Raw genomic sequence first — 20,526 nt, forward strand, 5'->3', positions numbered from 1 at the left:
AAGCAGGACAATAATGATCCTCTATGGCTGGAATAAAGCCAAGAAGACGTTTGGGATGCAGCTGAGGTGGAGGTGCTGCAGTGAGGACAGCAGGTAGATAGTAGCAGGAAGACGTGTGGAAACATGGAAACAGTGTGTGTGTGTGTGTGTGTGTGTGTGTGTGTGTGTGTTTGAGACGTGAGAGAATTATGTGCAGATGAGAAAAGACTTGGTCACTGCTGATCTATGTGTGTTATTTCTACAATCTTCTGGTTGCTCTTTATGCTGCTTTATCTGTTCATACGTTCATTTTACATCATTTTAGCCTCAGAATCTGACAGCTGAGGCTGAAAACATCACATCTCCATGGAAACGTCACGTCTGCATGGAAACGTCACGCCTGCATGGAAACGTCACGCCTGCATGGAAACGTCACGCCTGCATGGAAACGTCACGTCTGCATGGAAACGTCACGCCTGCATGGAAACGTCACGTTTGCATGGAAACGTCACGTCTGCATGGAAACGTCACGCCTGCATGGAAACGTCACGTTTGCATGGAAACGTCACGTCTGCATGAAAACGTCACGTCTGCATGAAAACGTCACGTCTGCACGAAAACGTCACGTTTGCACGGAAACGTCACGTCTGCACGGAAACGTCACGTCTGCACGGAAACGTCACGTCTGCACGGAAACGTCACGTCTGCACGGAAAAGTCACGTCTGCACGGAAAAGTCACGTCTGCACGGAAAAGTCACGTCTGCACGGAAACGTCACGTTTGCACGGAAACGTCACGTTTGCACGGAAACGTCACGTTTGCACGGAAACGTCACGTTTGCAAGGAAACGTCACGTCTGCATGGAAACGTCACGTCTGCATGGAAACGTCACGTCTGCATGGAAACGTCACGTCTGCAAGGAAAAGTCACGTTTGCATGGAAACGTCACGTCTGCATGAAAACGTCACGTTTGCACGGAAACGTCACGTCTGCACGGAAACGTCACGTCTGCACGGAAACGTCACGTTTGCACGGAAACGTCACGTCTGCACGAAAACGTCACGCCTGCACGAAAACGTCACGTCTGCACGGAAACGTCACGCGTGCACGGAAACGTCACGCCTGCATGGAAACGTCACGCCTGCATGGAAACGTCACGTTTGCATGGAAACGTCACGCCTGCATGGAAACGTCACGTCTGCATCCTCACTGGTCAAAAGCTTCAGCTTCTACATGCATTTTTATAAACTAGAAATAGGAGATACATGTCTTGGAATTTTAAGGGTTAAACTGAGAGTGACCTGATATTTCCCTTTTCTCTCTTTGAAGCAGCACTCCCGTAATCTTTTGTTGGCACAGCGGTTCAGTCACCGGCGTTATCTGGGTCATACACACTCCCACTGCTCCATGATGATCTATCAGGGTGTTGTTTGCTCAAAGTCCAATCAAAATAAAAGATTTAAATAAAAAAACTGAAAAAATAATTAAGAAATCTGAGGTAAGATTTTCTTTTAAATGTTATCCATTTTAATTTTCATCCTAGTTTTGACCTCTTTTCAAACAAAAAAAACTCAAACCCGTCCATTTTGAACACACCGTTGCAAAAGTAGCTGAGATTTATGGGCATTATTGTCGTGAGGAAGCAGTTTAGCATATTATTTATCAAAACCAGAGTCAAAGTTCACGTCATTATTGCTGCCTTCTGCTCCAAACAGCATCAGCTGATCAAACAGTATGAGAAAGCCAAACAAAGCCATTAAAGCAAATGTTTGATAAGACCGAAGCGTGAGCGCTTTCACTGCTGAGTTTTGGACAAACGTGCAGATGGCGTGATGAGTAAACGCTGTTTCTAAGACGCCTTTAAACCACATTTTAGGGACAATTTGCAGAAATGTTTGTGAAAATTGATCTGATAAGGAAGAAAGGAAACAACACAGAAAAGGATGAAAACACACAGAGTTCAGACCAGGTGAAGAAATACGATGTGATTCCTCATTGAGCTAGCAGCTGTAGGTTGCTCCTTCCGCTGGAGTTGGCCAGTGGAACCAGTGGAACCAGCGGGACCAGTGGGGCTGCAGGCCTGTCGGCGGTGGGGGTGGATGCCAGGCGGGTCCGGGTGTTAATGCTGCGTTGTTCCAGAGACAGCGCTTCTTGTTTTCTGGAAAGGTCCTGCAGCATGCGGGTGTGATGCAGCTTCATTCTCTGCAGACAGTTTCTGCAGGAAAACCAAGTTCAAAGTCACTTTCTGCAGCTTTTACCTCAACTTTTATATCTTTTGGTTTTGTTGCATTTCAGCCGACGATATGTTGCAAATGAAGCTGAGACGGTGGGTCGTCCAGTTTAAATGTCAGATCGGGGTTCTGTGACAGTATGGGGTCGGATCGGGGTTCTGTGACAGTATGGGGGGCGGATCGGGGTTCTGTGACAGTATGGGGGGCGGATTGGGGTTCTGTGACGGTATGGGGGCGGATCGGGGTTCTGTGACAGTATGGGGTCGGATCGGGGTTCTGTGACGGTATGGGGGGCGGATCGGGGTTCTGTGACGGTATGGGGGGCGGATCGGGGTTCTGTGACGGTATGGGGGCGGATCGGGGTTCTGTGACAGTATGGGGTCGGATCGGGGTTCTGTGACAGTATGGGGGGCGGATTGGGGTTCTGTGACGGTATGGGGGCGGATCGGGGTTCTGTGACAGTATGGGGTCGGATCGGGGTTCTGTGACGGTATGGGGGGCGGATCGGGGTTCTGTGACGGTATGGGGGCGGATCGGGGTTCTGTGACGGTATGGGGGCAGATCGGGGTTCTGTGACGGTATGGGGGCGGATCGGGGTTCTGTGACGGTATGGGGGCGGATCGGGGTTCTGTGACAGTATGGGGTCGGATCGGGGTTCTGTGACAGTATGGGGGTGGATCGGGGTTCTGTGACGGTATGGGGGTGGATCGGGGTTCTGTGACGGTATGGGGGGCGGATTGGGGTTCTGTGACGGTATGGGGGCGAATCGGGGTTCTGTGACGGTATGGGGGGCGGATCGGGGTTCTGTGACGGTATGGGGGGCGGATTGGGGTTCTGTGACGGTATGGGGTCGGATCGGGGTTCTGTGACGGTATGGGGGCGGATCGAGGTTCTGTGACAATATGGGGTCGGATCGGGGTTCTGTGACGGTATGGGGGCGAATCGGGGTTCTGTGACAGTATGGGGTCGGATCGGGGTTCTGTGACGGTATGGGGGCGGATCGAGGTTCTGTGACAATATGGGGTCGGATCGGGGTTCTGTGACGGTATGGGGGCGGATCGAGGTTCTGTGACAATATGGAGGTCGGATCGGGGTTCTGTGACGGTATGGGTGGCGGATCGGGGTTCTGTGACAGTATGGGGTCGGATCGGGGTTCTGTGACGGTATGGGGGCGGATCGGGGTTCTGTGACGGTATGGGGGCGGATCGGGGTTCTGTGACAGTATGGGGTCGGATCGGGGTTCTGTGACGGTATGGGGGCGGATCGGGGTTCTGTGACGGTATGGGGGCGGATCGGGGTTCTGTGACGGTATGGGGTCGGATCGGGGTTCTGTGACGGTATGGGGGCGGATCGGGGTTCTGTGACGGTATGGGGGCGGATCGGGGTTCTGTGACGGTATGGGGGTCGGATCGGGGTTCTGTGACAGTATGGGGTCGGATCGGGGTTCTGTGACGGTATGGGGGCGGATCGGGGTTCTGTGACGGTATGGGGGCGGATCGGGGTTCTGTGACGGTATGGGGGCGGATCGGGGTTCTGTGACAATATGGAGGTCGGATTGGGTCTAATGGGAACATTATAGTCAGAAAGACTTCATCTTTGAACTGTTTTTGGATCATGTTGCAGCATAAGAACTCAATATTCCAGACAGACACAAGAAGGCTTAGCCTCAAAGTATAAAAAGCCGTTACATAAAAAGTTTTGGTTTATGGAGATGATTAGAGGGACTTACTGAGCCTCGGAGAGCTTCTGCTTCAGAACCTGGATCGTGGCTTCTAGTTGCTGGACTTCAGCAACAAGACCATGTTGAACCTGAAAGCCATCAGGACAAACTCTTATCAGTCGGACTGATCACACTGCAGCTTCTAACAACACAAACTTCTCAGAGACCTCATCCCTGCACAGGTCCATGCCAGGTCTGCGGGTCCTGGTCTCCAGCCTGGTGTGGGCCAGCTTCAGGGAGGCGTTCTTGGCTTGCAGATCTGCATCCAGACCCTGGATGTCCCCCTCCATTTCAGCCATTTCTTCTTCAGTCTGCAGACAGTAAAAATCATGTCTGAAGTCTCCAACCTGTAAATAAACGTGAACATCTCACACACATTACGTGTCGTACGTTTCTTATTTGCCACTGCAGCTCGTCTCGGGCCTGCTCTTCGTTGTGGTTTCGCTTCCGGAGAGCGAACTCCGTGGCCCTGCGCTGGGTCTCCAACTCATTCTGCAGCTATGAAATAAAAACTTTACTTACAGGAGAGCTGACAACGTTGTCACACAATCTAGAACAAGTTGAACAAAGGCTTTAACTGCTCTGCAGCGCCCCCTGGTGTGCGGGGTCTGTAATGCAAGAATACTAATCAGCCAATCACATGGCAGTAACTCGATGCGTAGACATGTCGAAGACGACCTGCTGAAGTTCAAACTGAGCATCAGAATGAGGAAGAAAGGAGGATGCCACTCTCGTCAGCTACGAACAGGAAGGTGAAGAAATGATCCAACTTATTGAAATGTGACTCGGTATTTCACCGTGTGCATTTGTGACGGCTCGTCTCGTCAGTTTGACCTGTTGATGCAGTTCCATGATCTGTCGCTCACCTACAGCTCGTGATTTTGGAAAAATGCTCCTAAAGTCTGATGGAAACAGTTGTTTTACTAAATGAGGACCATGTAAATGTCCTGGTAGAAGACCAGGTAGAGAACCAGATAGAAGACCAGCAAGAGGTCCCGGTGGAGGAACAGGAAGAACAATAGGTAGAGAACCAGACTGAGGACTGGGTAGAAAACCGGATTGATGACCTGGTAGACGACCAGGTATAAGTCCAGGTAAAGAACCAGGTAGAAGACCAGGTATAGAACCAGGTAGAATACCAGGTAGAGATCCTGGTGGGGACCAATTAGAGGACCAGTTCAGAGACCAGGTAGAACACTAGGTAGAGAACCACATTAAGGACCAGGTACAGAACCAGGTAGAGGACTAGGTAAAGGTCCTGGCAGAGGACCAGGTAGAAGTCCCGGTAGAGCACTAGGTAGAAGACCCGGTAGACGACCCACTTGAGGACCAGGTAAAGAACCAGGTTGAGTACCAGGTAGACAACAAGACAGAAGACCAGGTACAGAAACAGGTAGAATATCAGGTAGAGGTCTTAGTAGAGCACTAGGTAGAATACCAGTTAGAGGACCAGGTAGAGGTCCTGGTGGAAGACTAGGTGGAGGTTCTGGTGAAGGACCAGGTATAAACCAGGAAGGACCAGGTAGAATATCAGGTAGAGGTCCTTGTAGAGCACTAGGTAGAGGACCAGGTAGAAAACAAAATAGAAGATCAAATAGAATACCCAGATGAAGAACAGGCAGAGGTCCTGGTAGAGGACCAGGTTGAAGACTAGGTAGATGATGAGGTAGATGTCCAGGTAGAGGTCCTGGTGCAAGACCAGGTAATGGTCCTGATGAAGGAACAGGTAGAGAAACAAGTAGAGTACCAGTTAGAGGTCCTTGTAGAGCAGTAGGTAGAGGACTATGTAGAATACCAGGTTTAAGACAAGGTAGAGGACTAGTTTAAGGAATGGGTATCGAATCAGGTCAAGGACCAGGTGGAGAACTTTGCGTTTTATTGTTTTTGTTGTTTTGTCAACTTGGTTTCAGTTTGCTGGCCGTTCAGAACGAACACTGCGGTTGACACAGCAAAGAAACCCAAGAGGACAGGGACAGAGGACGGGAACAGGAACATAGCAGGACGTAAGACGAGCCAACATCAGCCTGACTTTTACTGGCCTGAGAGAGCTCAGAGAAGAGATGGGATGCTCACCGACCTGCGCTCTGCTGAGGCTCATGTTCTCCCTGATCTGCTGGGACGCCCGCATTGCCTCCTGAGCCTGGCTCACATTAAACTGGCTGAACTTGACCCACTCCTGGGGGGTGGAGGAGCTGCATCCAGAATGCAGAGGAGGTTAAAATGTGATGCGAGTGTAAAAAGCTGCATCATAAAGTGGTCCCAGCTTTACCCCGGGGGTATGCGGGTCGGGTTGGTCTTCAGGGAGATCTGAGGCGACTTTGTGGTGAGAGACAGGCAGGACATGTCAATTTCCAAAGCGTCCATCTTGTTCTGGAGGTCAGTGGTGAGCTGGTGTCGAGCCTCCTGCAGAATACTGAGCAGAAACGGCCAATCAGAAGTCTGCCTGAGCAGAAACAGCCAATCAGAAGTGTGCCTGAACAGACGCAGCCAATCAGAAGTGTGCCTGAGCAGAAGCAGCCAATCAGAAGTGTGCCTGAGCAGAAGCAGCCAATCAGAAGTGTGCCTGAGCAGAAGCAGCCAATCAGAAGTGTGCCTGAGCAGAAGCAGCCAATCAGAAGTGTGCCTGAGCAGAAGCAGCCAATCAGAAGTGTGCCTGAGCAGAAGCAGCCAATCAGAAGTGTGCCTGAGCAGAAACAGCCAATCAGAAGTGTGCATGGAAACAAGTGAGCGGTGTAGCGGAGAACCTCACCACAGCTGCTTCAAGGCCTGGTCGATGTGCTGCTGCAGACCCTGCTGCACTCTTTCAATCAGCTCTGCCTCTTTCTTCAGCTGCTCCTCCACCGGGTCCACGACCAGCTCATATCCCCGCCGACCCTCCCTCAGCGTCAGGCACTCGCCGCTGACCTCCAGAGGGACGGCGGTGGCAGCCAAGGCCTGCTCTGTCTGCTCCTTGGACTGTCAAACACAGCAGTCGTGTCACCGTCAGGACTCCCATCGTAACACCTTCACACTCACGACAAAAGCTCACCAGCGTCAGAGCCTCCATCTCTTCGTCCACCTTCAGAGCGCAGGTCTCCAACACGTCCCTCCACCGAGCAACGTCCCACGCCCGGTCTCCGAGTCTGCGCGAGGTGTCGCTCTCGTCCCAGGTGGTCTACGATCACATGACAAACAGCTGCTAAATCCTGCACAAACAGCCTCCTGCATCCTCACAGGCCGAGAGCCCACCTGACAGCTGGTCTGGTTGCGTAGCGACCGGCCCTCCTGTCTGATGGCGTTGGAAACGTGTCGCTCATGTTGAGCCGTGGTGGACAGCTGCTGGTTGTTGCCGTTCCACTCGGACACGCTGTGGCGCAGCCCGGGCTTTGCAGGAAATGCAGACATCCTGACAAAATGAGCAGACATGTCAGGAGGCCACACGGGAGACGGTCCCCGAGTTCAGACTGACGAACACACGCTAACCACATATCTTATAAACTGTACTGAAGTTCCAGAGAAAATCAGGAAAAATAAATGTTCTTTTCTCGAATGAGTCATTTTGGGGGAAAATATAGTTTAAAAAACCTGTTTCACACGAGTTCCAACAAGCGGGGCTGGTTTGTAGAAAGTAAACCAAAACAGAAGGCAGTGATTTATATCTATATATAATCTCATCAGGTCATATTATTGGATGGAAGCAATGAGCCGACTGATGCTGCAACACTTCTGCCAAAATCTGGAACGGGAGCAACAAAAGCTGGAAAACTCGCAACTGGACGAGCATTTGACGATTTAACAGGTTAATTATTCTATTCTATTCTATTCTTTTATACCCGTCATTCAATTCCATGACGGGTATAAAAGGAGCATTTCAGAGAGGCAGAGTCTTTCAAATGGAAAGATGGACAGAGCTTCACCAACATGAGACAAACTGGATTTAAAAATCGTGGAACAAGTAAAATAATTCCCACCATCTTGAGTGTATAAAATCATGAATTTCAGAGATTCTCTGTATGCACGGGACAAGGCTGGATGCTGGTGATGTTCTGCATTAACAGCAGACATGATTCTCTACTGGAAACCAGTGCATGGACTCAGGAAACTTCCAGAAACCAGTGTGAACCCAGTTCATGCAGGTTAAAGCTCCATCATATGTGAAGAGGATCCAGAAACACGCCGTCTTCTCTGGACCAAAGCTCATTTAAAATGTTCTGAGTGGAAACCTGGATGAAGATGTGGAATAGTTTGTGGACAGCATGGACGGCGTGTCCTGCGGACTAAAGAGGAGAGGGAGCATCCAGCTTGTTATCAGCCTGCATCTCTGATGGGATGGGGTTGCATTAGTGCCGATGGCGTGGGCAGCTTCCACATCTGGGAAGCTCCATCAATGCTGAAACATCTGCTCCCATCCAGACAACGTCTCTTTCAGGGAAGACCTTCCACCATGCTGGACCACATCCTGATGGTGGAACAGGAGAACTGGTCCAGCAGGACCATGCTGAACCACATCCTGATGGTGGAACAGGAGAACTGGTCCAGCAGGACCACATCCTGATGGTGGAACAGGAGAACTGGTCCAGTAGGACCACGCTGGACCACATCCTGATGGTGGAACAGGAGAACTGGTCCAGCAGGACCACATCCTGATGGTGGAACAGGGGAACTGGTCCAGTAGGACCATGCTGAACCACATCCTGATGGTGGAACAGGAGAACTGGTCCAGCAGGACCACATCCTGATGGTGGAACAGGAGAACTGGTCCAGTAGGACCATGCTGAACCACATCCTGATGGTGGAACAGGAGAACTGGTCCAGCAGGACCACATCCTGATGGTGGAACAGGAGAACTGGTCCAGTAGGACCACGCTGGACCACATCCTGATGGTGGAACAGGAGAACTGGTCCAGCAGGACCACATCCTGATGGTGGAACAGGAGAACTGGTCCAGTAGGACCACATCCTGATGGTGGAACAGGAGAACTGGTCCAGTAGGACCACGCTGGACCACATCCTGATGGTGGAACAGGAGAACTGGTCCAGCAGGACCACATCCTGATGGTGGAACAGGAGAACTGGTCCAGCAGGACCACATCCTGATGGTGGAACAGGAGAACTGGTCCAGTAGGACCACGCTGGACCACATCCTGATGGTGGAACAGGAGAACTGGTCCAGCAGGACCACATCCTGATGGTGGAACAGGAGAACTGGTCCAGTAGGACCACGCTGGACCACATCCTGATGGTGGAACAGGAGAACTGGTCCAGCAGGACCACATCCTGATGGTGGAACAGGGGAACTGGTCTGCTGCAGTCCAGACCTTCCACCAGTACGAACATCTGGTGATGCTAAAAGGAGATGTTAACAATGCTAAATATCTCCCTGGAACTACTTTTAACAGACATGTTGCCGCATCAGATTCACATGGGGCTCATATTGTCCATGAAATTATGAAATGTTCATTACCACAACCACCAAACACAGACCGGACAATAAACCATTCAACACTGATTCCTCAGCTGACACGATGTTTATCTTCTACTGGGAACAAAACATAAATTAATATTTAGAAAACCAGTGTTTCAGTTCAAAAATGTTTCTTTTACTGACAGTTTTGAGCCTGGAGTTAAGTCTAATCATCATCATCATCATCGTCGCTATACAGCCATGATATCCCACATGTTTTCTTGATATCATGTTCTAATATGAAACATGTTTAGTTAGAAACGTAAAAACATTCCCAATATAAACCAGTGGCCTCCAGTACCCTGTTCTGTTCCACCAGTCAGTAAACGGAACCGGACGCTTGAAGGAAACTGGGTTTTGGTTCCGAGCGGAACTTGTTTTATTTGTTTGTAACATGTAAAAACTCCTGAAATGTGGCGATAAAGGTCTTTCATCTCATTTCTAACAAACAGTTTTTGCTCACCGGAACTTCTAGAAGGTTCGGCTCTGTCCGCGCGTGCTGGGTGTGCGTCGGCGCGTGTGGTGGTAACAGCGGTTGCCATGGCGACGAGCCGCGACAACAGACGGGCTAAAACGGTTGCTATGTGACGAACGAGCGGTCACGTGGTCGCGGGAAGTCGGATTAAAAATGTTTGAGTTAATGAAAAGGCCGCATTTACATCTTAAACATTTTAACATGCTGAAGTCGGAAACTTCTCAGTTTAAACATATCGATCCTTTAGTGATGAATTTGATTAATTAGAAATCCGTTTCACACATTAAACCATTAAAAATCCAGTTTTCTGCTCAGCTACGACAGATGTGTCACATCTGTATATAAATCCAATATGTTTAGCTCTTTTTGTGTATTTAATCCAGTAACTTTTATTCTTTATTGCCTTTTTCATTTTAGTCTGAATGTAAAGTGTCATTTAGAAGGTCCTGAAAGGCACTTGTAAATAAAATGTGGTATTTTTGTAAAAATGAATAATTTAACATTAAAATATTAATGTGAAATTAAGGTTAGGTGTAATTATATTGTTTTAAAATAAAATACAAAATGCATTTAGTAAAAGTTAATAAACATGGGTTAGTGTTAGTAAATATGAGAGGGAAAGTAGATTTGAACTGCAGTTAATTTTTTAACTAATTCCTTATTTTTCTGTATAAGGTTTAATATATGAATCAAATGTTGTTTATGGTCTTTGTTTATAAGATTGTCTTTTGACATTTAATGTCAATGTTAAGTTTTCTTGCAATCCTTGAAAGGTGCTTTTTTAAAAAAAAAAAAGTATAATTTAATAAAACAGAAATGTTAATATTAAAATATTAAAACAAAAAAAAGTAAATGAACAGATAAAATATGTAAATCATATTTACTATTTTTCATGTCATTTTAAAAGATTACTTCATAAATGTTCTGTTCTAGTCTTTTAGCAGATGTTTTTATCCAAAGCGACTTACACACCCTGACAGGCACATCAGGGGGCAACTCGGGGGTCAGTCTTGTCCGAGGACACAGGGGAAGCGTGGCATCGATCTCTCAACTTCTCAGGTGAAAGACGACTGCTCTTCCTCCTGAGCTACAGATGTGAACATCGTGATCATTTTTATGTCGTTTCCACGTCCGTCTCGCTCTGGAGGTCAGATGGCTCTGTATGTGACCTCTGAACTACAACAGCTTTAGGCTCCGCCCTCAGCCCACTTCTTGTCTAATCTCTACTGATCTGAGCTGCAGCTTGGTTTTTCAGGTGGATTTAAGCGTCCCACGCTGGAATTATAACAAAGAAAATAAACTGCTCAGTATCATCAACACATTTGTTTTATTGTAGCATCAGATGTCGTCGTGCCAGTGCTTAAACTGCAATGCTGTGGTGACGTTCAGTGTAGACAAGCGTGACTTTATCATCCCTCTGAGATCAGCCATTCAGCAGCAAGATCCAAATGTCTCTGAGTTTCTGGGAATATCATAAAAAAACCTCTAAAATCCAGCCCTCCACTTCAGTGGATCCCACAGTGCAGGTCTGCACAAAACCCCCAGTTTAATGCCCAACACAAAGAATTCACACCCTGGAAATCATCTTCTCTCGCGTCTCTGTACATTGCACCAAGCGGGGAAACAAAGCAGGTAGAAACTCTACACGAGGACTTCATCGAGTCCTCCATCCCCGGTTCCTGAGCTACGTTAACAACCAGGCCTTAAAGTGGAATAAAAACCTTCATTCATGTGGCATCATCATCATGAATGTACTGACGGAGGAGCCTGTTTTCCATCGGCAGTAAAGCAGCGATCAGGATCTGATCGACTCCTGGTCCGTTCGGTTCTGGGAGGTGATGCAGATCTCCTCCCTGCACACACAGGACTAATAAATTAAAAGAGAGCAGGAGCTTTTGTTCGTGTCAGATTTAGCAGTTTCATAGAAAAGAGACGTTAAAGAGGAGGAACCGCTGAGTTCTGTGAAGGTTAAAGGTTTGGTGCAGGCGTGTTGTGTGCAGGTGGAGATCTTCAGCCCTGCGAGCGCCCACCGGTGCCGAGACAACCTCCTCCCTCTCTGTGGTCCAGTTTCAGTCTCTGGTCCGGTTGTGGCTCAGGTGGGAGAGAGGAGCGAAGCTGCACAAGTCCGAGTCCCAGTTTCACTGTGGCGTCGGGTCTCCGTTAACCTCCACGCCATGCTGCTGCAGCTGCGCTCGTAGCAGCGCGTTATCGTTCTTCAGCTCCTCGATCTGAGAGAACACAACAAGGTCACTCAAACCGGACTTCCAGAAAAGCAGATGGGTTCTAAAATGCAGCGAAAACTTAAAATCAGACATTTATTATCAGTTTGATCCGTTACGTAACAAATACGGACAAGTGTAGAATCTGCGGCAGCCACGTGCTCCCTGTTCTACAGTCAAATGTCCAAACCAACTGGTGAGGGTGTCAAGGTTGGGTATAAAAGCACCATCCATTCAGAGTTATCCATAAGTTCAACAAATATTTGTTGGAACTGGGCGACGACCACAGACGTTTGAGGGGCCTTCATGGCGTCAGCGTTTACCTGTTGTCTAAGCAGATCGTTGTCCATCTCGACTCGCTCCACCTCTTTGCAACTCTCCTGCAGTCGGTGGTTGTTCTGACGCAGCTCCCGGATGTAGTCGCAAGCTTTGGACAGAATTCCTCCTTTACTCTGAAGAACACAGGATGAGGAGAGGTTTCATTTTGAAAGTTTGAAAACTTTTCCACACTTCCTACAGTAACTTATCCACGTCTGCCGGACCCGCCCGTCACATCAAGCCTCAACCAAAAAGCCTTTTTTCATATTTTTGGTGCGAAACTGCAGAATCTGTAGAATATGATTCCTTTTAATCCCAGTCAGCATGGAGACGTGACGTTTCCCTCTGTTTCATCTAACTTGAAGCCTGTTGGCTCTGAAACACACACACACACACACACACACACACACACACACACACACACACACACACACACACACACACACACACACACACACACACACACACACACACACACACACAGTTTCCATGTTTCCACACGTCTCCCTGCTACTATCTACCTGCTATCCTCACTGCAGCACCTCCACCTCAGCTGCATCCCAAACGTCTTCTTGGCTTTATTCCAGCCATAGAGGATCATTATTGTCCTGCTTTTCTCATCACTTGTTGATCTTTGGCTGCTCCTGATTGGACGTTACCGTCAGTTTAAGCTCTCTGATTGGTGGAAAGTCCGACAGGAAGCGTCTTCATCATCATGTCCAGGTGGAAATAGAGGTCTCTTAGCAACATGGTAGTGATGGTGATGAAGATGTGATAAATAATGGTGGATTTACCATCTAGAGTCTCTGAATAAACACTACATGTTGTGTCTGGATTGTAAACCTCCTGGACGGATAGAAACGCTGGAAAACCTCCGTAGACCGTCTGGAGGGTCACATGACCGTCTGGAGGGTCACATGACCGTCACCGTTACACACTGCTGAGACTGATGATGATGAGTTCTCAGGAAAAACAAACCGTATTTATGTAATATTTCCGTTCTCACCGCTCCGGTTCTGCTGTCAACGCTGCAGTCAGGGATGAGTTTAGACAGCTGAACGATCCAGTTATTGATCTTGTCTCGTCGTCTTCTTTCCACTACAAAGAGAGATAAACTTAACTCACACGTGAATCTTAAAATCTGGTTTGTTTCACCAGTTTACCAAAATATAAACAATTTTATGAACATTAAGAGCTTCGGTTTACAAGCATTTCCATCCAAACTGCAGGAAAAGTTGATCGAAACCGAAAATGAGGCTGGATCAGGAACTCTAACATCCTAAAACCTCCAGAGACCACAGACCTTCGTTATGTTGTGCTCTTCTCCGGTCGTCCCTCGGCACCCGCGTCCCCTCCACCTTCCTACAGAGAAACAACGGAAGCTCGTTGGACAGAGAAACGACCAGTAAACACTGCAGTGCACTGTTATGTCCACCAGGGGGCAGAAGACCAGTATCAGATTGTTTTTAACAAGGTCTGGAGCAAAGTTTTTACGATAAAATGATGCAAAATGTCTCAGAAACTGCATGTAAACATTTGGCAATAAAGGGTTAAAACTTGGATCATAGCGAGTAACGGAGACACTCGTGGAGTTTCTACGCTACGCCATGAGAAGGACCTGCTGGACGCCACGTTTACGGCCTGAAGCGACACTGAGCCACTCGCAGGATGCTGGCGTCTGATTGGTCTGCAACACATGAGGAGGGGGGGGGGGTATGTGGAAGTTCTTCTCACCAGTTTGTGCTGCCATGCTGCAACATGTCGCTTTCACCGAGGTCTCTGAGGGCAGCAGGTAAGTAGGACAGAGGGTGGTTTTCAGATGATGGATTTTAGAAATAAAGGTTTTTCTTTTGCACACATAAAGAAGACGGATCATTCCAGGGAGGAGGAGGAGGAGGAGGAGGAGGAGGTCCGGCGGGGGGGTAGGAGAGGGCTGAGGACCATGACGAGTCATGAGGAGTGCTGGGATCGAAGGGGCGTCATACTCACGCGGTGTAGGTGTGCGTGCGCGGAGCGATGGTTCGAGGACTCGCCGTCTGCAGAACTTCCTGAGGACTCATCATCACGTAGAACTGGCCTGGAGGAGACCGGATAAAGTGTCAGAACCCCGACAACTCGCCTCCGTCGGCTCAGTGTGGATCTTTTCCTCACCTCCCGCCTGCGCGAGCGCTGGGTCGGCGGCGGTCTGGACCGACACGGCCGTGGCCGTCCCGTCGCTGACGGCGGCGGCGGGGAAATAGGCGAAGCGTGTTTCTCCTCCCACAGTCTCACCCCCCGGACTGCCGCCATTACTGAAGGAGCTCTGGATGACGGCCTGGAAAGAGAGCCTGGATTACCGAACTGGACCAGAAGGCCACGATGTGACTGGACCGACTGGTCGGAGATGATCGAAAACACTTTAATACCTGAGCAGAACTGCAAGGTTGTCGTAGTTAAAGCAATGAATATTTTAAATGATAAAACATATTTTACATAAAAATAAATAGCTAAATGTAAAAACTATTTTTTTCTTTTTGTATTTTAAACATTTTATATAAACAAACTTGAACATAAAAATGAAAAGATTTGAAGATGAATTGTAAATAAAATACTAGTTAATTATAAAACATATTAAATATAAAATCATTTTTTAATTTTAAATTTACTTAAATATAAAAACATTTTTAAAGATGTATATGAATAAAAATATTTTAATTTTACTTAAATATAAAAATGTTTTTTAAAGATGTATATTAGGTATAAATATGTTATTTTAATTTTACTTAAATATAAAAACATTTATAAAGAACTACATGAGGAATATAAATGTTATTTTATTTTTAAAAAGTTCAATTTAAAATATAAACAAATTAAATTAGAAAAATACTAAACTTTAAAAATGTAAATAAAAGTTTAAAACAAAAAAATATATAAAAATGAAAATTGAAAGGTAAATAAAATTTTAAACAGGCAAACGGTTTAGTGTTTCTGCAGGCTTTCTATCAGCTGGACTCTCCGGACTCAGATAAACCCTTCTGCCTCGCGGCTCTGCAGGTCCGACACTCTTCAGCTTTTTAAGGTCCGGTCTGTCGCCACGCTCGGAAAGAGAGGCGGTCCTACGAGCAGATGGCCGGGACCGGACTTCAGAGCGGCCAACCGTGCAGAACGTCTCATCAGCTCACAGGAAGTGTGCTCCATGACTTCCTGTTGGGGCTGAAAGCTGGAGCGTGCAGCGATGTTGACTCACCTGGGCCACCGCCTGGGGGGCTCCAGCGAACGCTGCCGTGGAGACCACGCTGACGGCTCCGGTCCCATCAGCCGTGGCTTCCAGCTGGTCGTCGGTTACCTGGACCACTCGATAGGTCACCTGGAGACGGAGCAGGGAGTAAACGCCGCCGTCACGCCGCCGTTCTTTCATCAAACAACGCAGAAACACAAACACCCCCCCCCCCCCCGTGGCGGTCAGAGGACTCGTAGATGGATGACCTTCTACGTCACGTGATTTTACCAGATCATACGTTTCCAACAAACCCGTCTGGGTGTCAGGGGTCCGGCAGCGTTTTGTCCCAAATCCAGCCGTTCCAGCAGAGTCCACCGAGAACAGACTGGTCCAGTCTGGACCTTTAGACCTTTATTAGGCCACGCCCCTCTCAGGAAGAGGACGCGGCTTTCAGGTCATTCTCAGCTCGCTGTGGTCTCCTCCTCCTCGTGGGACGAGTCTCAGAGATTCGCTGAAAAGCGAGGAAGGAGACGGGATTTCCTTCGTTTTGAGCCTCAAACGAGGGACGTCGCAACGCACGGCGGTTAGGAAACCTTCAGACAGTGACGTTACAGAACGCGGGACCTTCACGGCGGTCCAGACGGATGGACGCATCTCCTGGTTCTGAGGGGGTTGTTCCTCCCCACTGTCGCCCCGTGCAGTTCGGGACGGAGGATCAAAGATTGTTGTGATAAAATGTATTTATATGAACTCGGGTATGATAAACAAGGATCGTATCATTGATTAAACCCGTCCCACAAGGAGGAGGAGACCCCCGGGGAAGAACAGGCGCCGGCTGGATGCAGCGGAGCAGGGAAGCACTGGGAGCACGGTTCAGACTGGGACCGAAACGACCCACCAAACGTCGCTGTCGTTTCCACGTTGTCATGGAAACTCCACTAAGCTGCACAGTAACTGGTGAAATGATCAATCAGCCGATTGATCAGTTGTTTCTGCTGAAACGAGGTGCGAGGAACCCGGTCCTTGAGGGTCCTGCAGGTTTTAGATGTTTTTCTACCTTCTCCGCTGGATTCATCTGATTTGTGTTGGAGCAGGGAAACATCTAAAGCCTGCAGGATGAGGGCCAAGGTCTCCAGTCTGCGAGTGGGGGGCGTCTCCTCCTCACCTGTCCGCCGCTGTTCTCCGTACGGAACTGGTACTGCACGCCGTGGTCAGCGAAGGCGGCCTGCGAGACGCCGGCGATGCTCACGGCGGTCTGCTCGTCCGTCCCCACCGCCTCGCCTGCAACACATCGAGGAAAACCTTCACTTCCTCACACCGACACCCGAAGTTTCACGAAGTCCGACGACATTCCAGCCGCAGAGCGGTTCCTACCTTCCTGGAGCTGCTGCACCACCTCCTCCGCTTCCTGTTTGTCCTGACTAAAACACAAAAACAAAAACAATCTCAGGACCAACGCTCAGAAAGCGGCCTCAGGATGTCCAGATCCAGGTCTCGTCTTCCTCTGACTGGATTCACGTTCAATGCAAAGATCAGACCTTCTGACGGCCAGAAACAGGATGATTCCTGCTCGCTGCTAGCCTTTAGCTTTTAGCTGCTAGCCTTTAGCTTTTAGCTGCTAGCTTCTAGCCTCTAGCTTTTAGCTGCTAGCATCTAGCTGCTAGCCTTTAGCTTTTAGCTGCTAGCATCTAGCTTTTAGCTGCTAGCTTCTGGCTGCTAGCCTCTAGCTTCTAGCTGTTAGCCGCTAGCTGCTAGCATATCTCCACATGGAGGCAGAAACTGGACACCTGGAGGACCAAAGAGTCAGGATCTGAAATCCAGCAAAGACCTGAACCAGGACTTAAGATCTGGACCTTCAGCTGATCCATCTATGGCCGCCAAAGCCTCATCAGAACTGGCCTCCATGGAAACGTGGCTTCAAGAAGCAAGATAAGGCTGAAGGTCACATGACCCAAGAACTGGACTGAAGATCAGTGGAAACAGGTCTGATGGAGGGACGGATCCTCCCCAGAGCCAGGACCTGAAGCGGTCTGATGGGGGGTCGGATCCTCCCCAGAGCCAGGACCTGAAGCGGTCTGATGGGGGGTCGGATCCTCCCCAGAGCCAGGACCTGAAGCGGTCTGATGGGGGGTCGGATCCTCCCCAGAGCCAGGACCTGAAGCGGTCTGATGGGGGGTCGGATCCTCCCCAGAGCCAGGACCTGAAGCGGTCTGATGGGGGGTCGGATCCTCCCCAGAACCAGGACCTGAAGCGGTCTGATGGGGGGTCGGATCCTCCCCAGAGCCAGGACCTGAAGCGGTCTGATGGGGGGTCGGATCCTCCCCAGAACCAGGACCTGAAGCGTGTGGGATCATCTGGACAGAGACGGAACTAAAGAGGTTTTAGAAAGTCCTTCCAGGATCCTGGAAACTGGTCCTGGAGGCAACCTAAAGAACTGATTCAGACCGAGATAAAGAGTAAAAACCTTCCCGTCTAAGCTCTTCAGAACTGGACCGACTCTGGTTCTGAGCTAGAAAGGGGATTTTTGTTGCAGTGTTCCTGTTTTCTAGACCTGCAGGATGAGAAGAATCTGGATCAGGACTTTTACGGAGACCTGGTCTGGGTTCAGGTTCAGGTTCTGGGTTTATCAGCTGAAGACCAGTGAGCTGCATCTGAATCTAAACCTGCTGCTGACTTTGTGTTTTACTGGGAGGAGACCAGTACAGAACTCCGAACATGTGGTGTGTAAACAGTGGTTCTGCGGAGCCGGGCCAGGCCGAGCCGAGCCGAGCCGAGCCGGGCCGGGAGCCATGGCAAGCAGGAAGCAGCCTCTCACCTCGCCGAGCTGTCCAGACTCTGCTCCAGCATCTCCATGGAGCCTCCTGCGGGGGAACCGGGACTCAGGCGGGGATGGAAGCGCTGATCACGGGGACAAACAGGCGGGTCATGTGAGGGCGACGGTCCGGGACACGTGAGGCGGCGGCGGGCAGCAGCTAAGATGGAGGCCGCTCCGGAGCGACGCGGATCCGCCCGTCTGCGCGGAAAACAAGCGACCCGTCCGGGGTTCGGGTCGGGTCTGGCTGCTCCGGGTCCGGGACTCTGAGCGGGACCGTGGTTCTGATGGACAGGCGCGAACAGAACCGAGTCTTGCGGGTTTTGCGGGTCTCTTTTTGTCCTTTCTGTCCTCTGCGGCGCTCAGCGGCTGTTTGTCGGCGCAAAGCTGCGGTTGCGACACAAGATGCGGAGTGGACTCGTTTGCGCATTTTCAGCTCGGAAAAAAAAACGCAAATTTACCAGAAAATGTTTGTTTGTTTCGGTGAGGCTCGCGACGTGGTGGAAACTGCGCTCACGTGACTGAATTCCGGCACTTTTAGCGGCTGGAAACGGATCTTTGCGCATTTTCATGCGTTCATTCCGGATTAATGCAGTTTGCGGGTCCGCAGCGGGTCTCGTGCTTGTGTGCGGATGGAAACCTTTCTCCTCAGAGCGGAGCCGGGCTCTCAGCATCTGTGTGCAGATGTTTCCACACAGCCAGCTGCCCAGGCGGCTCCGTTTTCAGCCTCTTCGCCCAGGTGACCACAGAGATCCAATACGGGTTTTCCCGCAAACCACATGACATCAAAACGTCTCGTGCTGCCAGAAAGCGGCGCAGCGCTCGCGCCTCGGCGCCCATTTGCGCTGAAAGGCGACAGAAATGCGGGTTAAATGTGGTTAAAGGTGAAACAGCAGATGTGTTCCTGTCCTGCAACTGGATGTCTCTGCTTCCCCACATCCCATCCAGCCTCCTGCAGGATGGAGACATGTCTGCACGTGCAATAAAACCTACAAACCAGGTGGTTCATGTGTGACTTGTCCTCCAGCTGCAGGTTTGACCACAGAGGAGGTCCTTCTCCTGCAGGATTCAACCTTAATTCCTGCTTTTAGTTTCTGACCTTTCAGCTAAATACTGAAGTTTTAGTCAGAAGTTTGGTTGTTTCTTTGATTCTGTGAAAAATTCTCACAAATACTAAAAGTTTTTAATCAAAAACCAATGAAATGGCATCACTGCAATATTATTAAAAAATATAAAATGTTGACATTTGATCATTTTATTACTTTTTCTTTTGTGAAAACTATATGCAAGTGTCTTCATGGTCTTGCAGCCGCTGTACCAGTTGTGTTCACATGTCTTCATCCCCTCTCATTAAAGAAAGGCTGAATTTACAACAGTCACTCAAATAACTGGAGACTTAAAAAAAGGAACAAGAACTAAAAATTTGCAAAAATATAATTTAGTAATATAAGACACTGATTTTTCATCTAATTGAGTTGAAGAAAACAAACAAACAAACAAATGTGTCCTGGACAAATGAGAGACTTTTCTGTTGAACAGTGGGACAAAATACCTGTCAACAGGTGCAGAAGTCTGACTGGGAGGAACAGAAAACACCTGACTGGAGCGGAAACATTAAAGCATTCTTCTACTAAATATTACTTTATGACTGATGGAATATGGAATAAATTATCTTATTAACTTTTTAAAAAAATATTTCTATTGAACCAGAATTAGAAAATAATGTCATGATTTTCATCAAATTTTTATTTATTATTACTTTAGTCAGTTTCAGCTTATTTTACAGGCAGCGGTCCGGGTCGGTCTGCATCGTCAGTCCGGATCAGTCCAGGTCGGTCCAGATCAGTCTGGATCGGTCCGGGTCGGTCTGCATCGTCAGTCCGGATCAGTCCAGATCAGCCTGGATCGGTCCGGGTCGGTCTGCATCATCAGTCCAGGTCGGTCCAGATCAGTCTGGATCGGTCCGGGTCGGTCTGCATTGTCAGTCCAGATCGGTCCAGATCAGTCTGGATCGGTCCGGGTCGGTCTGCATTGTCAGTCCAGATCAGTCTGGATCGGTCCGGATCGGTCGGGGTCGGTCTGGGTCAGTCCGGATTAGTCTGGATCGGTCCGGATCGGTCTGCATCGTCA

General features: G+C 49.0%; 2 protein-coding genes across 3 annotated transcripts; both read right to left on the reverse strand.

Moving 5' to 3' along the window:
- Positions 1–1,971: 1,971 nt before the first annotated feature.
- On the reverse strand, positions 1,972–7,314 carry tekt2 (tektin 2 (testicular); the record flags this gene model as incomplete). Its single annotated transcript, XM_079258385.1, has 9 exons — positions 1,972–2,194; positions 3,940–4,019; positions 4,098–4,241; positions 4,321–4,428; positions 6,008–6,122; positions 6,200–6,343; positions 6,680–6,885; positions 6,959–7,084; positions 7,159–7,314. 9 exons carry the CDS (start codon positions 7,312–7,314, stop codon positions 1,972–1,974), a joined length of 1,302 nt encoding a protein of 433 aa, XP_079114511.1.
- Positions 7,315–11,232: 3,918 nt separating this feature from the next.
- usf2 (upstream transcription factor 2, c-fos interacting) lies at positions 11,233–19,082 on the reverse strand. Of its 2 annotated transcripts, XM_079258336.1 has the most exons (10): positions 18,400–19,082; positions 16,959–17,005; positions 16,750–16,865; positions 15,612–15,731; positions 14,537–14,699; positions 14,375–14,462; positions 13,689–13,747; positions 13,392–13,483; positions 12,391–12,519; positions 11,233–12,076 (listed from the first exon to the last, which is right to left on the reverse strand). In XM_079258336.1, exons 1-10 carry the CDS (start codon positions 18,435–18,437, stop codon positions 11,987–11,989), a joined length of 942 nt encoding a protein of 313 aa, XP_079114462.1. In that variant the 5' UTR covers positions 18,438–19,082; the 3' UTR covers positions 11,233–11,986. The 2 variants fall into 2 exon arrangements, with proteins under 2 accessions (XP_079114462.1, XP_079114463.1); XM_079258337.1 differs by lacking the exon at positions 15,612–15,731.
- Positions 19,083–20,526: the final 1,444 nt, after the last annotated feature.

The sequence above is a fragment of the Telmatherina bonti genome (assembly GCF_933228915.1).
Source record: "Telmatherina bonti genome assembly, chromosome: 19".
Classification (NCBI taxonomy): Eukaryota; Metazoa; Chordata; class Actinopteri; order Atheriniformes; family Telmatherinidae; genus Telmatherina; species Telmatherina bonti.